Source organism: Parasteatoda tepidariorum, chromosome 2 (genome assembly GCF_982258835.1).
Source record: "Parasteatoda tepidariorum strain Cologne lab strain chromosome 2, Ptep-v5.0, whole genome shotgun sequence".
Classification (NCBI taxonomy): Eukaryota; Metazoa; Arthropoda; class Arachnida; order Araneae; family Theridiidae; genus Parasteatoda; species Parasteatoda tepidariorum.
In genome coordinates, this window is record NC_141756.1 from 82,050,175 (window position 1) to 82,071,172 (window position 20,998).

Below are 20,998 nucleotides of genomic sequence, written 5' to 3' on the forward strand. Positions count from 1 at the left end.
ATAAAAATGATAAAAATCCTTCTCCTTTCTGTACAAGAATTCTTTTCTTCTTATACAATGGCAATTTCTTCTTAGAAAGTTTTCTTAAACTTTCTTTATGAGGAGCTAATTTATTTTTCTGAGATTTCGTGAGTGGTATATTACCACACAATACATTCAATACACACTCACACAAAGTTTTTATTTCACTTTTTGAACACTTTTTTAAAAGAGGCTTGCAATGTTTAGTTTTAGAGATCAATTTCATGAGCTCTAATGTTCGCTCATTACATACAGACATCTTACTTTCAAATGATTTGAATTTCGAGTGCTTGTCCTATTTATAGGTGTTGATAAAAGTTGAAAACCTTCAAAAACAATGGTTAAAGTTGTCATCTAATTTCCTTGAAATTCACAGTTGAAATGAAGTTATCGAGGTTGGTACACATAATAAGTATCTCCAGGAAACATACCAGTACGCATACGTAAAGATTCTTCCGTATCACACTTTAAATCAATGAGTAAATAACCATAAGATTTTGATGTGGCATCAGCATAACATTCTTGAAAAAAATTAACTTTTCGAGGGTACAATTGACGTCCTAAATGTGTAATTTGCGATTGATCTCTACGATTCTTAAATAATACAAGATAATGAGCATTTAAGGATATTTCTCTCATTTCCTTTCCTTTATGAAAAATGTTTTGAACCACAAAAATAATGCTAAGAGATTTATGGTGGGAAAATTTTGTAAATAATTTCGTCAATTGAGGATCATTTCCCAATTCACTCATGAGATCATCAATCACAATTAATGCATCTGAATATTGATTCAAATCGGATGGAAGTCCTTCTTGAAAAACAACATTAGGCATCTCATCATATAATTTTTGATAAACGCCATAACACCATACTACATGTTTTGGGAAAGGCTGTATCATTTGGTTTTCAATCACTTTTTTTATAAAATAACTTTTACCACTACCTGTTGGACCTGCGAGGACAGCTGTAAAGGGATGTTTGAACTTCAAAAGATCCATGATGAATGAAAAACTTTACTCTCGTAACCTCTATTTATCGTTATCTCTTATCACCACATGAAGAGTTCAATCCTCAGCAAATAATTATATTTAAATTAAATAATAAAATAGATTTAAAGTTATTTTATTTCTGACATGCCCTCATAGATGGCGCCTCTAGAGTGAAAGCATGATATCGTTTATTTATTATGTAATAATTAACGCGTGTATGGTCAGTACCGTTGCCATCCAGAGAAAGTTATAATAACATTAAGAGGGGCAGAAATAATTATTTAATAACTATCAGAGGTTAAGTGAAACTATATCGATTAAACTGTATTAAGATATCGATATCAAACAGTTTTTATTTATACACGTGTTCAAAATACAAAAGTTTAACTTATTAACACATATCAAACCAAGCATTCGTGGGTCAGTGGTTATGTTATCCAACTACTGACCCACGAAGGCTTTTTAATGGCGTGAGTTCGATCCTCAGCCTTAATTATATTTAATAAATAATATTAAAAACAGATTTAAATAATAAAAATAGATTTAAAGTTATTTTATTCCCACATAGATGGCGCCACTAGATCAAAAGCATGATATCATTTATGTGTTATGTAATAAAAGATGACGTCATAACTTCATAATACACAATTTCTCCCCCAAATAACAAAGTTTCTAAATGTTGCCATCCTTAAAAACTAATATTAAAATAATAAGTGTTGCCACCCTCAAAAACTAATAAATTAAATAATATTTAAAAGAACGAAACTAAATTAAAAACAGAAACCGAAACTAAAAATATATTAGGCTTAAGAAAAAAAAGAAATAAGCTCCCCATGACGCTGCAGACGAAGTTTCGTTTTTCAGGCGGGCAGAAATAAGCAAGCGGGCTGAAATAAGCAACTTCCGGTCTGTAGGTGGGCAGAAATAAGCAACTTCCGGTCTGTAGGTGGGCAGAAATAAGCAACTTCCGGTCTGTAGGTGGGCAGAAATAAGCAACTTCCGGTTGGGGCAGAAATAAGCTCCGGTTGACTATGACGTCACTTCCGTGTCTATAGTGCCCCACATACTACTAATGTCAGTTTTTAAGCTTAATAAGTACTTCGTAATATTTCCAATGAGATTTCTTTTCTTTCAACGCTAAAATTTTCAAACGCTAAATAAATAAAAAAAAAAAAACGACGTAAGGACTATAGTAGAACTAGCATTAGAAGTGATGTAAGGACTATAAATTTAAACTGCTTCAAATTTAAGGCTTAGTACAGTAAAATAAAATTTTCAAATAGAAATTTTAAAAATAACTTCAAAAATTTAAAAGAAAATGTTCTTATCAAGTTTAATTATAAAAAATGTTAAAAAGTATTAAATATTAAGCTTTTTGCCATGTTATGCGTCAAAAAATTGGAAGATCGTCGAATGAAAGTGCTTAAGCAACAATAAGATCGAAAAGGTAGCATAAATGAAATGAAACATCCCTGAAGTTGACTTGAAGACATGCGATCACAGTTAGTGATGGCCACTACCTCAATTTAGACACAAATCTGAAGGGGAAGGAAATTTTCTTCAGTTCCCTGTACTCATGGTACTGCCCAGCGACCGACCACAGGACTTTCAATTCCACAGATTTTAAGAGTATGGGTCTTAGCGGAGTCGTGGATTGAACCCCTGACCTTTCGCATCGGTATCGGATATATATATATATATAATATTGATAATATATTTTCAATGAAAATTTTTTTTCTTTTTTTTTCTACTCAAAATTTTCAAACGCTAAATAAGACGTAAGGACTATAGTAGACCAGTGCATTTAAAGTGCTTTAAATTTATCGTTTAGTACAGTAAAATAAAATTTTAAAATAGAAATTTTAAAAATTAAGACAGACATTAAAAAGAAATTTTTTTTTCAAATTTAATTATAAAAGTTCTGTTATGATGTACATCAAGAATTGTTAAAATTAAAATCTATGTAGACGTTATAAGTTAAAAGTCGATAAATTAAAAGTTGATAAATTACTGTAATTATATATGTTAAAAGTTGTTAAACTAGCTGTTATGTTTTGAGTCAAAAAATTTGTAAATCGTTGGGGGAAAGTGTTATAACATCTAAAGTGATCGAAAAGTTGACAAAAATGTCTAAACCGTAAACCAGCTTCCTTTTTTAATAAATAAACGCAAGAGGCTTTATGTCATAAAACTTATAATTCGAAATTTTCTCTGCATCCTCCTCTCTTGAGAACGGTCTTGTCTACATCACACGTATAATTTTCTTAAATTGTCATATAAAATAGAAACATCGGTTACTTTTTCACTGAAATTCTAAAATTTCAAATAGCGGGAAAACTAGATAATTTGACTTTTTTCTTTTTTTTTTACAAAAAAATCATTTATACAAAAATGAAATAATATATTATACACAACTAAACAATGAATAGCTTGATCAAATCTGCAATTTCTAGTTTTAACAGTTTAGTTCCAACAGGTCTTTGAATCTTAGCCACCCAGTCTTTTACCTCAATTTCTCATATGTGTTAAGCTTTCACCTTTGATTAAATACTATTTTAATTTTTTTTGATTAAAAAAAATCATATTTTTATTAATCTTTTTTTAAAATATTGATGATAAGAGATTATAAATATTTTCCCAGATAACAAAAGACAGCGAAGTCAATAAAATATTTTATTACTTTCATCATCATAAAACGGTTATGCTGTTATGACGACCGTGAGACATAAATCATCTGTCGCGGTACATCTAAAGTATGTTTACTCACCGAGGTACATAAATATTAATGCTATATTCTAGCTTACGAAAAAGGAGAAAATTTAATCGAAAAAATATATCTTTCAAAAACTTTTTTTTTTTTTTTTTAAAAGCTTGAGAATTTAGACGAAAAAAAATCTCGAAAAATTTGAAAGAAATAAAAGTGATTTAGTAAGTGCTTACTAAACAGGCATTTGATTGTTTCAAAATAAGAGTAAACCGTTTTCATAAATTTTACAAGGAAACGAGATTGTATTATATAAATATAAATCAGCGGTTTCTATTTTTTTCGGCTATGGAATCCTAAATGATCCATCTTCCCCCGAGAATTAATGACTAAATTTCATTAGCTATTGTGAATCTCTCTCTATATATTTATTTCTCTTACAGGGCGACAAAAAAAGCCTCATTATAACTCCCCGAATGGCAACGCTGGAAAATCGACCAATGATTGTCGCTAAAAATGTCACATGCCAAATCTAGCTGAGGTGGCTCAACATATAGCGCTTTTAAAAACGGAAACTGAAATAACCAGATAGAGCATTCTCACCAAATGAGATCTCTTCCGAAACTCACCCTATCAGCTGCGGCAATCTCATACTATTAAGCTAGGCAGAAGTGAGTAGTCTTTGTCGATAGATCTCTATTTTAGTATTTTGTCGAAAACGCTTTTTTTCACGAATTTATATATTACGAATTTATTTGACGATTTTTGATTTATATCACGAATTTATTTGTTTTATTACTGTTATTAGTTATTCATTGAAAAATGAGTCTCAGTCGTGCTGTTACGCTTTAAGATTTTATACTATAGCACATTTCTAATAGGTTTAACGAATTACATGTCATTTATTTGAATTCAAATTTATTTTAATGACTTAGTATTTATTAAAAAGATGTAATTTTTTTTTAAAAAATAAGTTGTTATATGGATTTGAATGATTGTTTTGAATTCTTAGAATTTTGTGCATTTGCAATGTACCTAAGTTAGTAGCGAGCGAAGCGAGCTTGGTTTGCGAATCAAACCATATAAGATTGCGTAGCAATTTTCGGGGGTTGGCGAGCGTGAGCGAGCAGGGGGCGCAGCCCACTAGTATATTATATTAATCAAAGGACTATTAATTATTTTGAAAACATTTAATGAATGTATGAAGTATGAAATTTTTGATAAAAATTGCACGAACTATAACGTCATGAATCAAAACTGCACGAATTACCACAATGCCAGTAGTGCCTATTACCAAAACGAAGCATCATTGAATTGGTATCAATAGTATTATATTAACTTTTTACGGTACGTTACTACGAATAAGTAGATTTTCTCCATTAATCTAGTTATTTAGTACACAGCTTTTCTTCTTTGTCTTTCGGTTAGTACCTATTACCCAAATTAATTAAGCATCAGTGACGTCAATAGTAATTTTCCGATTTTTTACACTCTCTTTGACGAATTAATCCCATCTCTCCATTAAGCTTGCCTTTTAGTTCAAAGCTCATTATTTTGCTTCAGATCAATAAATATAGCTAAAATTGATATTCATTGGCGTCAATAATAATATTGGCATTTTTTTTAAGCATTTATTCTCAACGAATTAGTATCTTTTTTCCGTTAATTTTGTTTTACAGAAAAACCTTTGTTTCAAATTTCAATTACTGCTGATCTTAAATTATTTAGTTTTATAGCAACAAGTTTAAAGAACATAATCATAAGCACAACAAAGATGTGGTTTCAAACAACCTTAGTAATACTAATTTGGTGATGCAGTCAGCCTGTGCTACCACTATGACGTTGATCATCAGATTTCCTAGCTAATCAGATAACGAATAAAAAATAATTAAGTAATACAACAACTAATTAAGTTTATAATTAAGTATTAAAACAACTAATTACATTAAGTTTATAATTAAGTATTACAACAATCAATTAAATTAACTTTATAATTAAGTGTTACAACTTTTTAATTAGAGATACAATCTAAGAAACATCACTAATGCTATCTTTGAAATATTTGTCAAAATTGAATTGTTAATAGTTTAATTTAAAACAAAGGTTTCCGCTAAATCAATGAGAAAATTCCCTTTTTTTTAAATATCTTTGAATTTAAAATATAATTAAAAAAACAAAAATTGGTCATCGTAATCTGTTTACAATTGTACTCCTTTAGTTTCATGTTGAATATCGTACTTTTAGATCTTACAGTATACCCTCTAATCCTGTAAACTGTATACAGACACGCGTAAATTCTTTTTTCCATTATGTGTATAGATATATGCTTTCCAGTCTCTCGTAAGAAAATTATAATTTTCTCTTCATGACTAGGCATGTTTAGGTATCATAGTTAATTAACCTTCTTTACTAATTAAAAACATAACTAGGCGTCCCAGTTTTGCATAATTAACATACTTACGTTTTAGATTTAATATTTTAAAATGAGGCAAGTGAAGCATTTTAATTAAAAAGCCCATAATTAAAGCCCATTAAATTTTCAGTTTGAATGGTTTTAGAGAGAGTAATATATACATATATGTATAAATATTTAAAAAAGAAGAAAATATATCAAGCAAAAAATTTTCACGTTGCTTAAAAGACAAAAAAAGAAGTTCTACATCATATTAAAATTTTTTAATTAAAAAGTTTTTCATTGAAAATATCAATTCATCAATTTTTATCAGTTAACAAAATGAAAATGGATTTAAATTTAGTCAGAAATTTAATTTCTTTTTAAAAGAATTTAAATAATTTGTTATATTTCTTCATATCGCAAATGAAATTTAACTTCTTCATCACATGTGTCGTCACACTTGGTACGAAGTACACATATGTCTTCGTACCAACTGTGACGACTAAATAATAGGACTATTTATTTTTCGTATGATTTGCTCTCATCTCATAATGAGCAAATGATATGTAGCAGAGCTGTTGAGTTGACTCTGAATAGGGATATTTCTCAGACTTTTATTCGATTAAAATTTTCACTGAATCCTCCGAAAAAACATTATCACTAAGTAGATATTAATTTCAATTTATATAAGCACCATTAGAGTAAGCGGCATTTTATACAATTTCTTGTTATAAACTTTAAAAAATAAATTTGTATAAAATATTGAAATTGCATGAAATCATTTCAAGGAATGAATTCAAATGGGGCATTCAATGGGGCATGAATTCAAATGGGGCATTGAATTCATTAGCATATATTTTCAATTAAATTTTCAAATATTCTAATGAAATTTGATATTGAAATTTAAGAACTTTTTTAATAGTTCACTCAAACGAAGGCTCAAAAACATTCTAATGTGATAAATTAAATGTGCGATAAGTAGTAATTTAAACAATAGTCACAACCTTACATCTCGATGTATAAGTCGACCTTCTATTTTTGATTACGAGATAGCAAATTTCTGGTATATTGGTAAGTCGATTATTATTCCTATAGAAGACAACATATGTCCAATGATACGTGGTAAAATGTGTATTCAATTGTTATGGAAAAATATTTTGAAAAATGGGGAATTTCAAATTCTTTAAATGGTAATGAAGACGATTTGCTGTGGAAAACGATTATTCCCGAATTTGGCACTTAGAGCATGACTTTAAACTGTTTTTGCTTTCACAATTATAACTTATGATAGTTAAGATTTAACAGAATAACTATTTTAATACTTGGGATTGCGGCAACAATAATTTCTCATCATTTTTGGTAAAATAAAGTCCGAAGTTTTTTTTTTAAAGAATGTTCTTCTATTCTATTCTGTCGTTGAAGTTATCATTCTCCAATCATGTTTATTCCTTTTGCAAAATTTTTCAGTTTCAGTGATTGTGTAGATAAATCATACAGCCTAATCTCTAAATTTAGCACATGTATACTTTTTCCTAAAACCGGGACTGGAAAATTTTCTGAATGGACTAGGTTTGTGAAAGTTAGAAAACATTAGGGAAATCTTGACATAAGAATTGAAGAGTATTTCTATAGAGAACTTACATTGTTTCTTTATCATTCACAGCCAAGAACGGCAGGGGATTACGTCTGGTGTTTGTTGCTTCGTAATTTATTAAGTGGATACGTAATTAATACAACAGTTTTTAGACCATTTGTGTACTACAGGTAGTGAAATTACTATAGTTGCTACTTTTTTTTTGTAGTTTGATGTGCTACTTTTGTTTAATAAATAAAGTAGTAGGTAGTGTGATACAGAAAAATAATACACTGGTTATCATAAATTAAGGAAAATTCACAAAAATCGCGATAACTCAAGAAATTACACATGGAATTTTATGAAACTTACCCACAATATACAACACATAGTAAGGTATTAAACAACATAAAAAGAAATTATCAGACATTAATAGTAGTATAGAAATTAGCACATGTATAAAATAAACAAATTGGAAGTATCGGTTTGCAATAGAAAAAGTACCTTTAATATGGAATATGATTGCCTCTAGAAGCAATACAGCACAAACAGCGATGTGTGATGCTTTCAATTATGCGGTCTATCAGTTCAATAGGAAGTGAGAGCCATTGCTCTTGTAAAGCAGTTGCAAGCGTGGCAAGGGTCTGAGGGGGCGGATTGATGGCAGATACACGCCTCCCTAGAGCATCCCAAACGTGCTCGATAGGATTCAAGTCCGGGGATCGAGCTGGCCACTCCATGCGAGTAATTGTTTCCTGTTGAAGATAATCATCAACAATGCGAGCTCTGTGTGGTCTTGCATTATCGTCCTGTAATAGGAAGCAATCACCAATTGCCCCGGCATATGGGCGCACATAAGCATCAAGGATGTTGTCTCGATAAACCTGAGCATTCACGGTTCCCCTTGGAAAGACATGGAGGTATGTGCGCCCTCCTAAGGATATGCCTCCCCAAACACAGACACTGCCTCTTCCGTATGCATCTCTTTCACGGATGTTTGATGGATGATAACGGGTCCCAGGTTCTCTCCATATCAAATAACGTCTACTGTCACTTTCTAGACTAAACCTGGACTCATCCGTAAAGAGAACAGGCCTCCATTGATCTGACGTCCAGTGGACATGTTGTCGGGCCCACTGCAAACGGTCTCTCCTATGGCGTGATGTGAGCGGCACGCAAATGGCTGGTCGTCTCGCATACAGACCACCTTCGTGGAGCCTTCTGCGCACAGTTGACGTTGACACCAACCTTCCGGTGGCTGCAGCAAGAGAGGATCTAAGATGTGTCGGAGTAGCGGTTCTATTCCTGCGTGCACTTAATGTCAAATATCGGTCATCGGCACTGGTCGTAACAGTTGGCCGTCCTTGACTGAACCTCCTAGATGCCGAATCTGTGGTTTGAAATTGCCTCCAAAGTCTATGAACCACAGATGGACTCACATTTAGCCATCTGGCCACTTCTGATTGACTCTGCCCTGCCTCTAGTCTCCCGATGGCTCTCCATCGTAGTTCTTCAGGCAAATGATGCCTAGAGGTCATTATTACGAATTGGCTATCTCAGATTTTCAATGTCGCAATCACAGTAAAATTTGTGTGCTTTCTCTCAAACTTGGACTTTTATGCTCCAGGCAGATGACGTAAGCCGAGTGCAGCGCCACTAATTTGCATATTGCAATTTTACTCAGCTACTCTTAGTGGACAACATATGCAAATTTTGCACGGTTTGGCTTACTTTTGAAAGAGTTATCGCTATTTTTGTGATTTTTCCTTAATTTATGATAACCAGTGTAGTTTGTAGCGATTCCCGGCAACTACTTTTAACCTTAGTTTAGTAAATAAATAAGGCTCTAACGCATCTAATTTTTCGAATCAGATGGGTACGCAAATTTGTTAATGGACACAATTAAAATGCCCCTGAAACGCGACCATGCCTCAACAAGAATTAGAGTCTTTTATAACTAATATTTAAACTAGTCATTACGAATAATAGCAAATTTATCACTTTGGTCACATAGTGATAAATTTGTGACCGTAAAAAGATGAAAGAGATAAATTTGTGGTCGTAAAAAGATGAAAATTAGAAAAAAAAAACATATTTGAAAAAAAAAGTTTTAGAATGACAAACTGGCACTTATAAGCACGAATTAATATTTCTTAATAATTCCTCATGCTTAATAAAAGCCGATTTTTCATTCAAAACCATTGGCGATCGAAATAGGCTGCAGGTGGTGTAGAGCAGAACTTTCTACCTATGGCAACACTTTACATGCTTTCCCCATTAGCGTGTGGAGAGTCGTAGAGGAAGGAAGTACGTTCTTTTTTTTCATATAAATTAAAATCTTTTAAGTTAGAAAACTATATGGGACTGAAAACTACATTAAACACAGTTCTAAAGAAAAACATCATGGAAATTTAAAAAAAATATTTTTATTAAATAAAAAGCAAAAATATTAAGAAAAGGGAAAATATCGTAGTACATTCCTATACAACTGAAAAGAGGAGGAGAGGGAAGGGAGAAGGGCCAAAGTCATGAAACCGGTCTCACCCCAGATGGCGAATTCGAGCGTTGCGATCGCCAATTTTGAACAAAGGTGTAAATTAAGTTCTCCAGTAAATATCGTCTGCTTAAAGTAGTTTACGTTTCGAAAGTAGTTTGTACTCACTACATTTAAAAAAATATCTGTAGTTATAGTTAACAACATTTGTAACAAAGAAGTTGTAGTGAACTATGAAAGTACAAAAGTCGATCAATGTTCTAGAGTTATTGAATCAGTCCTTCGAAAACCGAAACGAACTAGAACTAGTTTCTAGAACTACCTACTTGTGGTTATAATGCGTTCTTTCTTGGCTAAGCCCTACTCTAGATAGTGGCACATAAATTAAAAAAAGTGCTGAGCTTAATAGTTTATAAAAATGAAAGACCTACCACGATTCCAGGAGCACCAATATCCATAATGCCACTGTCCCTCATGTTGTAATCGTCATCTAGGTCAGGTCTACTTCGAAGGGCACGGGCTGGGGACGAGGAGGCCGAAGAATTTCGATGGATGGTAGGGTCACTGTAGCTAACACCGTCCGCCATCATGACCCCATTGTGAAGACGTATACCTCTTCCGTAGACGTCGGAATCGTCGCGCGTTCCGTCCGCCGCCACTGCTGCCAAATCACTCGTGGAGACGTTCGGATGACTCGCACACAGACGTTGATTGTGCAGTGCCGTCTTCCTGCAATAAAAAGAATAATAATCTTTAATATACAGCTCATGGGCTGCAATAGTGTGCACAACTAAAAAAACACGCGTTTTGGACTAAGAACTGGTGTAAATATGAAAATACACATTCTTTCAGCAGCAAAACTAGCACAACTCATAATTCAACTTGAAGGTAATCTTCGTTTAAGCAAACTAAAGCATTTCTTATGCATTTTGCTTAGCAATGAAGACTTTAAACCCACTTATCTCAAAACTTGATTTTTTGAATTGTGCCGCTATTGCAACCTATGAGCGATATACGTAACAGCCTGCATTCGCAGTTAGGAGAATGCTTTACTTTACAAAACGTTTTAACTTCTTAGTGCTATTAAAGTAGAGTTTATTTTTTAATTTTAAAATTAGGCAGGAGAAATAAAAAGAGGTATTTTATTTATAATTTTTTTATTAATTACACATTAATTTATTGTATCTGAATTAAAATAGTCGTTAATTTTAAAAAAATTACCATAACCCATCTAAAAGAATTACCATAATTTTAGATTTTAACATCTTGAAGTTCGAAATTCTAAGTGGCCAGAAAGGATTAAACAACCTGTATAAAGCTTAAAGGAAAGAATGAAGCATGTCCAATTAAGTAAAAATAAGTGTCCATATTGAATGGTCATGCGGAATATTAACTGATTAAGAAAAATTAGGTTTAAAACTTGCAAGAAAGAAGGGGAAATGGAGACACCCAACTTTGAAATTAAAAAAAAAAAAAAACTTGTCTCAGAACACGTAGTTAAAAATAGTATTTTCAAGATATTTAAAAAGCATATTTTTGTCTTAAGAAAATGTTAAGAAAATAATGATTAATTAAAGTGTAAAAATTATGTGCCCCTCGTATACCTTGAATACAAATCTTCACTCTGCAGATTTAGATAAAAGTTTGGATTGGAGTTGTTCGATATTTTTTTTGTCGTATGCCTGTTTAGGCAGTGGGGGTGCGATTGTTCCTGTTTTTCAGTGGCGCCATCTATTACCAGAAATTCGACTTCTGTCACGCCATTCACACAACCACAACCCGTTTATAGGGCGGGTCACATTCACACACAAAGGAGAAAGGACATACAGAGAGGAAAGAAACATCCATGCCTTGCCCGGGATTCGAATCCAGGACCTATCTGATGCAAGGACAGTTCCTTGCCCACTACACAGACCGGTCGGCGAGTTGTTCGATTTAATACACATTATCAATCAGTGATAAAAATATCTAGAAACCTCTAGTTTTCACTTATCTTAAAAGTTAGTTTCGCATGCAGGAGAAAATTCCTCTGTTATTATATCACAAAAGCATTGCTTATTTTATTTTAATACCGTCGTTGAACAGCCGAGTTTGAGTTTACGACTACCAATATTCGACTCCGCAGTCTTCTAATTTCGAACTCAATCCAGAGAACAAGGAAACTACTTGATCAAGCATTAGGGACAAACTAGCCTTCGTGGAGAACTTTTTTGATGGAACTTATTCGTATTTGGAGTGGAAAACTACGAAAATCTTTCACAGTTCACCCGACGACAAAAGAATTCTGACCCATAATCCGTCTACCACGGAGAACATTTTTACGTTAGCACTGTGATTGGTGCAACCAGCCATCGGTGGGATTCGATCAACATATTAATTTTTACCGAAATCCCTTGCCTTCTTTTTTTCCCCGGAAGACAGATGTAGCACCCACAGTTTAAAACTTTAAATCAATCATAACTTTCTTAAATTTTAACACTAAATCATATTCTTTTTCTCGAAGTATCACAAGTTCCACACGTTCGTGGATGAAGTTTCAAAGTTGGAGAACTGATTCACCGATTTCATTTCTCTCAACTCTCTAAGTCTAGATCAGAGTTCGATTGAACCACTCGAATTGATTGGACGTATATCCTTTTTTTCTATTTTGTTTCCAGACCCACAATTCATTTCAAGAAATATTTTAAGACTTCTATGCTTTTTTTCCTCACATCGTATGTGTGGTAATATTCTTAATATCAAAGGATGTAAAAACTTTAAAAAGCATTTTTAGGATTTCATGAAATTAATTTTGATATACGGAGACGTCTATTTTAACAGTGAGAGCAATTTTATTATATTCTGGAACATGGATCATTAGAAAATCAGACATCCGAAAACTTGCGGTTTTTGAAAATAACTGTCTCAGATAAATTTATAAAATTTTTTAGCCTGTTAAAATTGGAAACAACAGAATATGAGAAAATCGGCGGTAAATATACTAAGAATGCCCAGAGAAAAATTTACGCTTGTTTCTCTTTCTTGGGACCCAGATGGCAGGAAAAAAAGAGGAAGAACACGAATAACTTAACAGACACAAATGCAGCTGGATTTTAAAAGGACAAAATTTAAAGAATTAAAGGACGCCAGATCCTAAGCCAAAGACCAAACACATAAGGCTAGATGCTTTATGCGGCAAACGGTGTGAAGATTCTAAGTAAGATATCTAAGTTGAGAATTACTTAAAACATATTAATGAAACTCATTTTATGCATAATCAAATGTATGGAAAACTTTAATATGAATTAACTTGTGGTTTGACTTTTTTTAATTTAAAAAATAGATCGAAATTACTTTTTTTCTTTTATGTAATAAAATTCACCATTATAATACCATACATTTCAACACATTTACTTTTCAATGAAAAGATAACATCACTAGAGATTTAAAAAACAGGCTTCGTTTTATATTAACTTAAAATTAAAAAAAAATAATAATGAATGGAAACCTAATAAATATTCGTATAACGTGTCGGATTTAATTAAATCACGCTAATTAAATTCGGTATTAACTACAAAAGTTTCGTTTTTTCCTCATTTTTTAGAAATAATTGAGGTAAAGGCATTACTTTGCGCATTTGCTAACTTGATAGAATAAATTTCATGATTATTTCTTGGTAATTACAATCAATTACATTTTTGAATGTACTAAGTCGTGAATGGGAATTTAAATGCAGCGAATAAAGCAAAAGATATCACATAATTAGAGTAATATTTTCCAATTAAGTCATTAAAAAGAGTATAATCCTGAAAGAGAAAAATGCTCACGAACTCTAGAATTTTTCTAAATAAGGACTCAGTTACTAATAAAGAAAATGAAATTATGGTTAAAATAATTGCCTTATTATTCTGAAAAAAAATCTTACGAATAAATCTTTTAAGAAGGAAAATTGTTTGAAATATTGCTTCATATCTATTTATTATCATGCCTAAGTTGAAGAAGTCGAATTTTGCTTTTCTCTTTTGATGTTTCTGTCTATTTGAATTACCCAGTGTTCAAATTTTTTTATTGTTTCTGTTGCTTTCAGTTGGTTTGGCTTGTTTTAGTAGATTTGTTCATTTTTGTCTTCAGTAGCTAATTTTATTCTTTCAAGTTTGAAATTAAAATTTGTTTAAAGTTAATGAAAAGGAAATACACTTTTTAAGAAGTATATTGAATGAAATATACACCGAAGAGCCATTACATTACGACCACCCTGCTAATAACATGTAAGACCACCTTTAGCCCTCAAAACTTCTAGCACCAGCCGTGGCATTGATTCCACAAAGTGCTGATAGGTAGTCTGATGTATCTGGTACCAAGCGCTCACCAACTGGTCCTGCAATTCCCTCACATTGCGAGGGGGTAGCGTGGCAGCACGAATTTGGTTTTCCAAGTAGGACCACAAATGCTCTATTGGATTAAGGTCAGGTGAATTTGGGGGCCAAGGCATGACTTGAAAGTCACTGGAATGTTCCGCGAACCAATCCATGATGATTCGACCCTTATGACATGGGGCATTATCCTGTTGGTAAACACCATCCCCTGCAGGAAAAACTGTTGCCATGAATGGGTGAACTATGTTCAAGTAGCTTACAGACGTCAGGGATTGTTCTATTAGGATTATGGGTCCTAATGTGCCCCATGAAAAAATTGTTCCTGGGCGAGAAACCATGAAAACCTGGGCGAGCCCATTGTTATAGATGGAGGGTGGTCATAATGTAATGGCTCTTCGGTGTAAGTATAAAGGCTAACGCGATCTTGGAAAAAGGGCTGAATTTGTTTCTTTCCAGTGGCAACAGGAATGAAATAATTGCATTAAACAATACAGCGTTACAAACGGAGTACGTCCGGTCACATAATCTAGTACAAAAGTGTCCCGACCGGAGATCTTTCTACCCGTAAGCCAGACCGGAAGCGTTCAAGCGGAGTATGACTGGTTACAGTTTATAAAGAGCTAGCTTCTCAGTCCGACTTTATACGAACTAAAGAGTACATGTGCGTACTAACACGAGATGTAAGACGAGGGTATCGAATTTAGATCACGTTGGTGTGATCTTGGGCTGTTAGAGTCAGAAAGACTCTTTTCATAAGAAAGATAATATAGTTAAACTGATACTCTGGGCCGCGTAGGGTGTATCGTGCGTATAAGTGATCACTGTCGAAAAGGCGTTAAGAGCTCCTTTTGGGCAAATTCACACCCAAACTAACATAATTATATTTTATGACCTACATATACATTGAGAGCCGTGATGGTTCATTGGATTGAGCGTTCGCTTTCCAATGAGGTGAACTGGGTTCGAATCCCAACAATGGCTGGTCGATACAAATCCGCATCCGGCTTGCACCGACTACAGTGCTGATGTAAAAAGTATCCTCAAGTGGTAAACGGATCATGGGTTAGAGTCCCCTTGCGGTCAGGCTAACCATGGGAAGTTTCTGCGATTTTCCTTGCCATGTAACGCAAATACGGGCTAGTTCTATCACAAAGTCCTCCACGGAGGCAAATATTTCCCCCAATACTTGATAAAGGAGTTCCCTTGTCTTCTACAATGGGTTCAAAATTACATTAGTAGTCATTGACTCAAATATTAGTTCGGCTGTTCAACGACGGTTATAAAATAAATTATAAGACGGTTATAAATATATATACATTGAGTATATACATTATTCAGAAGTATATATACTTTAAATGCCTTTATTGTCGATATATTGTGTTTCGAAAGAGCGATCGCTGGTTTTGGTGGAAAAAAAAGTCAAATACCGTTATAACAGTCTTACATGAATGGAATAAAGAATAAGCGAGACAAAGCCTTCTTTGGAAAATACTCTTTGTACATAAGATCAAAACGAAATATCTCCACACTTCATGAAAGAATGATGCAGCAAATGACTCAGAGGGAATTGCGTTTTTGGTCGATAAGTAGTCTTACAGGAAAGTCATCTAATGTGAAAATTAGAATGGCCTAACTTCAGAAAAGTGCAATCAGCAAAGTGTTCTTTCGCATACGCTTAAAATGAGATAACGGAAAAGGAGTTTCTTCTTTTGATGTTGTTATAGATGCAAATTAGTGCAGGTGTTATCATACTAATTAGATAAAAGGTGAAATATACCGTCAAAGAGAATTATCCAAAGGAAAAAGTTAAAAACGTCGAATTCTTTAAGCTACATTTCTTGATTTGACTTTGCTACTTTTGGAAAGAATACGTAAAAATATTTTAATATTATGTTATTGCTGATTTTCCATTATTTAAGTTTATAAAGACTCGCTTCAAAAGTATAAATATTAATATAAAATACATGTTGACCCCAAAGTCTTTTAAAACATGAATTCGGTGACGGCTCTACCTTACGTCCGTGAAATATTAACGCTGATTATTAAAGTCTAACATATTATAATAAAATAATAATATAATACCTGATATAATAAATATTCTATATTTATATAATATATTGTCTAATTTATCCACTTTTCAAATTTATATTATGTATCGTCGAATTTAACCAATCGTTACACGAACGTAAACAAGTTCAAACCGGTTTCAGTCGCGTAAAAACAATAAAGCTGTATAGTATCACCTGATAATTGAGATTATATATAGAATCTTATAGTGCGTCTAATAATTTGACCAGAGACTGCAGGGCTCCAAGGATTCATAAAAACGTGCGCTAAAAGTTAATTTTGATTACTTAGAGCTGCTAGCTTGCAAATCACACTATATCATAAAATAATTTTCGAATTTTGAGGAAAACTTTTTTTGGGGGGATGTAGCTTGTGAACCAGGTACTTGTACTGAGTTTTAAAATAGTTAATCTTCGAACGTATGTACACTAAACTTGTTGCGGATGGGTTTGGAAGAGGTCAGAATTACGGATTTCTAAAAGGTACACTCACGTACACATGCGTAACCATTTTGATTTATTTATATAGATTTATACGTAAACAAAACTATAAATCATACCTGATAAATTCATTTGTCAGCAAATGTTTTTGCATGAAAATTTATGAAAATGAAATTTCAGCAATTTATGACATATTTCAGTTTGTTTTGTTATGAACTAAGATAAAATTTCTTTAAATTGGAAATTAAAAAGTGAAAAATATTAAATACGTTTTAATTTGCGTAATTTACTTTCTGTACATGGAGTTACATTTCAAATATTTTGCACAGTAAGTTCGATACTTTACAATTTAGATATATATATGTTTTTATTGTACGTGCATTTCTGCTACAAAATATTACGTTTTCGTGTTCTCAGTTAAGTTAAAGCAAAGAAAAGTTTTTGAACAAACATTTGTAATCCTTGCTCATTTTACATATGTAATATAATTTAAGTATAAAATTAAATACAAATTTAGATACCGTTGCATAAATCTCTCATCTGTTTTAATTAGTAAAAACTGAATGAAAAAAATGCACATCGCCATTAGAAAAATATTTATCTTTGTGGAACAAATCATTAGAGTTTCTTTTTCTTTCGATCATCTAAATCGGGTAACCTTATAAAATAATACTATCATAATAAAGTACTGTTGATCATTTCAAAGGGAGCTATTAATCTTGTTGCAAGAAAAATAATTGATTCGTGTTGATCACGATCTAGAAATGAAATACGAACCAAACAACGGAACTATTTGTTTTCTTTATGCTTTGGCCTTTCCGACAGAGAATATACCATTTCTGTTTGTTGACATGGCATTATTCAAATCAAATAACAACACAACATGTCAAAATTTAAATCAAAGAAGAATGCACGAAAGAAAATGTTGTTTGACAAGCAAGAACGTTAGTAAAAATATACATGTAATAAATCATTGCGTGTTAAATTTCTTCTTCTTTTTTGTTGTTTAGTTTTGTTTACAAACAAACAGAGGAAAGGTGAGTAACATTGGAAAATGTGAATAAACATTAAGTGCTGAAACTATTTTAAATACAATACGAAACAGAAATTTTGTGTATTTATTGTTTTGTTTTGGAAGTTTTATTTTAGAATTCGCTCGACGTGAAAATTATTATTTTTTTTAAATTAAAAAAAAAGAAGAAATAAAATTTTTTTCTTCTATCTATAAAAAGAATATGCCCAAAATTTTAAAATATTGATCTAAAATATTAAAAAGATATTGATATGACAAAAAAATGTATATACTCAAAAATGTTTTCGAAGAAAATATTCTTAAAAATTCAAAAAATAACTCTCTCCCTTTTTACATATCTATAGTTCAAGCATGTTCTGTACCGGTTTATAGCAATGTGTTTTGAGAAAATTGAAAAGTAAATATCTCTAAATTATGTAATTTCAGCTAACTGATAAAAAAACCTTTGACGAATTGCATGAAATTTTATCATATAGTTGTAACTAACATGCGCAATTCTTGTATGAACTACTCTTAAATCAAGTATTTCGCAAAAACTGCTTTTTGTTGGAGAAATAAAGTATACTAGTGGGCTGCGTCCCCTGCTCGCTAGCGCTCGCCAACCCCCGAAAATTGCTAAGCAATCTTATATGGTTTGCTTTGCAAACGAAGGTCGCTTCGCTCGCTACTAACTTATGTGCATTGTAAATGCACAAAATTCTAAGAATTCAAAACAATCATTCAAATCCATGTAACTACTATTTTTTTTAAAAAAAAATTACATCTTTTTAGTAAATACTAAGTAATTAAAATAAATTTGAATTCAAATAAATGACATGTAATTCATTAAACCTATTAGAAATGTGCTATAATATAAAATCTTAAGATAAAATTTCTAAAACTGATATCTCTTTAAAAAGGTTAAAATTTTGGCTATAATTAAGTCTATTAAAAATTGAAATAAGTGAATTGCAATGGAAAAACCTGCATGAACAAATAAATTCTAGTAAAACAAATAAATTCGTGATATAAATCAAAAATCGTCAAATAAATTCGTAATATATAAATTCGAGAAAAAGAGCGCTTTCGACAAAATACTAAAATAGAGATATATCGACAAAGACTACTCAATTCTGCCTAGCTTATGCTCTCTCTGGTTATTTCAGTTTCCGTTTTTAAAAGCGCTATATGTTGAGCCATCTCAGCTAGATTTGGCATGTGACATTTTTAGCGGCAATCATTGATCGATTTTCTAGTGTTGCTATTCGGGGAGTTGTAATGAGGCTTTTTTTTGTCGCCGTGTAAGAGAAATATATATATAGACTTTACTAACTGTGTCTGTGATTATTTAAAACTTTTTTCATTTTAAAACAATGACTGCCATTTTTAGCCACCAACATTTTCAATTTAAACATAGATCTTTTAATTTACTTAACAAATTCTCTGAATTTAGAATTTGTATTACTCGTACTTTTGATATAAGTTATCAGTTTTACATGTACACATGTGTTTTGTAGTCATCAAGGAAACTTTATAAACACAAGCTTCATTCACAATACAAACTTCATAAGAACGGAAAATTAAACATAAATCTAAACAACTTTTTAATAAATAGAAACGCACAGTTAGGATTGGATTTGGCTCAAATTCTGCTGGAATTACATAGGAAGTTAGAAGTAAATAAATCATTGATATAAATTTAGTTAAACTTTGATATTTAATTAGTGTTTTTCCTATATTGATTCAGGAGTTCACTCTTAAACACATTAGTTTCATATCTAAAAAATAGATGGCAGCAAATTTAGCTTTAGCATGAAAATATTACGTAATGTAAATTATTTTGCTTCTTTCAAAATTTAAGTAATTACTTAAAAATTTTATGGTATTATGATTTGTTTCAAATATTTATTTTAAACCATCTCTGTTTTTCCATAAAACAATTTTGTTTGAAAAAATTTTGTTTTATAATTTTTGTTCCATTTTCGAGGAATGTTATAAAAATGCCTTGGAATAAATTAATAAATTCTATTAAAATAATATTCAATCTCTGTTGGAAATTTAACATACATTTTTCTTTGAAATTATTTTAAAAATTTATAAATCTTATACTATAATACGAGGAATGGTTGCCAAGTCGAAAATCGCCCCAGAATTAATGAACTCCGGTAAACTTGGGGGTCTGGGGTTTTTGGCCACGAGGAATCGATTGGCGCCGGTTTTGAAGCGCTACGGTCGAGCAGTTCGGAGTTACAGATAGGATATTTTCAAACTTTATTAGTTCGCCATAATAGCTATAGATGGCAGCACTTAAATTTTCCTTGTCTATTGCCTAATAAGTTTCAAGCGGTAACGTGCTCTTCGTGCACGGAATGCTCTACGTCGCGTTTTCAAGAGTCAAGCGTCAAAGTGCGTTGAAGGTCCTGCTGCCTCCTGAGAATCCAACCCACACCCGAAACGTCGTATGGAAGGAAGTCCTGAACAAGAGAAACTCACCAGCCGCACCTGCCTCTCCGACAAGAAACTACCTGGACAACATGGAAGACTTCGCAATCGATGATTAATGTTTATTATGTTTATGCTGTTACAGGTTTATAATATGTTTCTTACGTATGTATATATGTTTGGTTTTTCTAAATAAATTTGTCAAAAATATTGAACTTCAACACACTTCAATCTTTACACTGCTCACTTTGTACCATTTCTTTAATTGTATAATTTTTTGTTATCAATTACATTTTATTTCCTATGACTTTTCAAACTTTACCTTTGTATAAAATAGTTCCCTTTCCAAACTCTAACTTTGTTTAGATAGTTTACAATGGTGCACTTTAACCGGTTATCTTTTCACCAATGGTTTCACAAATTTTCTTATGGCATGTATCGTTTTGATAAATCACAATTGAAAATTTAAATCTTCGAGTTAGCTTCGATACCTGTTTTCTCCGAG

The 20,998-nt window shown here is 32.1% G+C and overlaps 1 protein-coding gene across 6 annotated transcripts in view; it reads right to left on the reverse strand.

Moving 5' to 3' along the window:
• Positions 1–20,998, reverse strand: part of Mctp (multiple C2 domain and transmembrane region protein) — a 227,300-nt gene that overhangs the window by 40,842 nt on the left and 165,460 nt on the right. For all 6 annotated transcript variants that reach the window (XM_087157608.1, XM_043038837.3, XM_071177743.2 and 3 more), the window contains one exon: positions 10,609–10,906. In XM_087157608.1, coding sequence (XP_087013734.1) covers positions 10,609–10,906 — 298 coding nt within the window. The remainder of the gene's footprint in view (positions 1–10,608; positions 10,907–20,998) is intronic.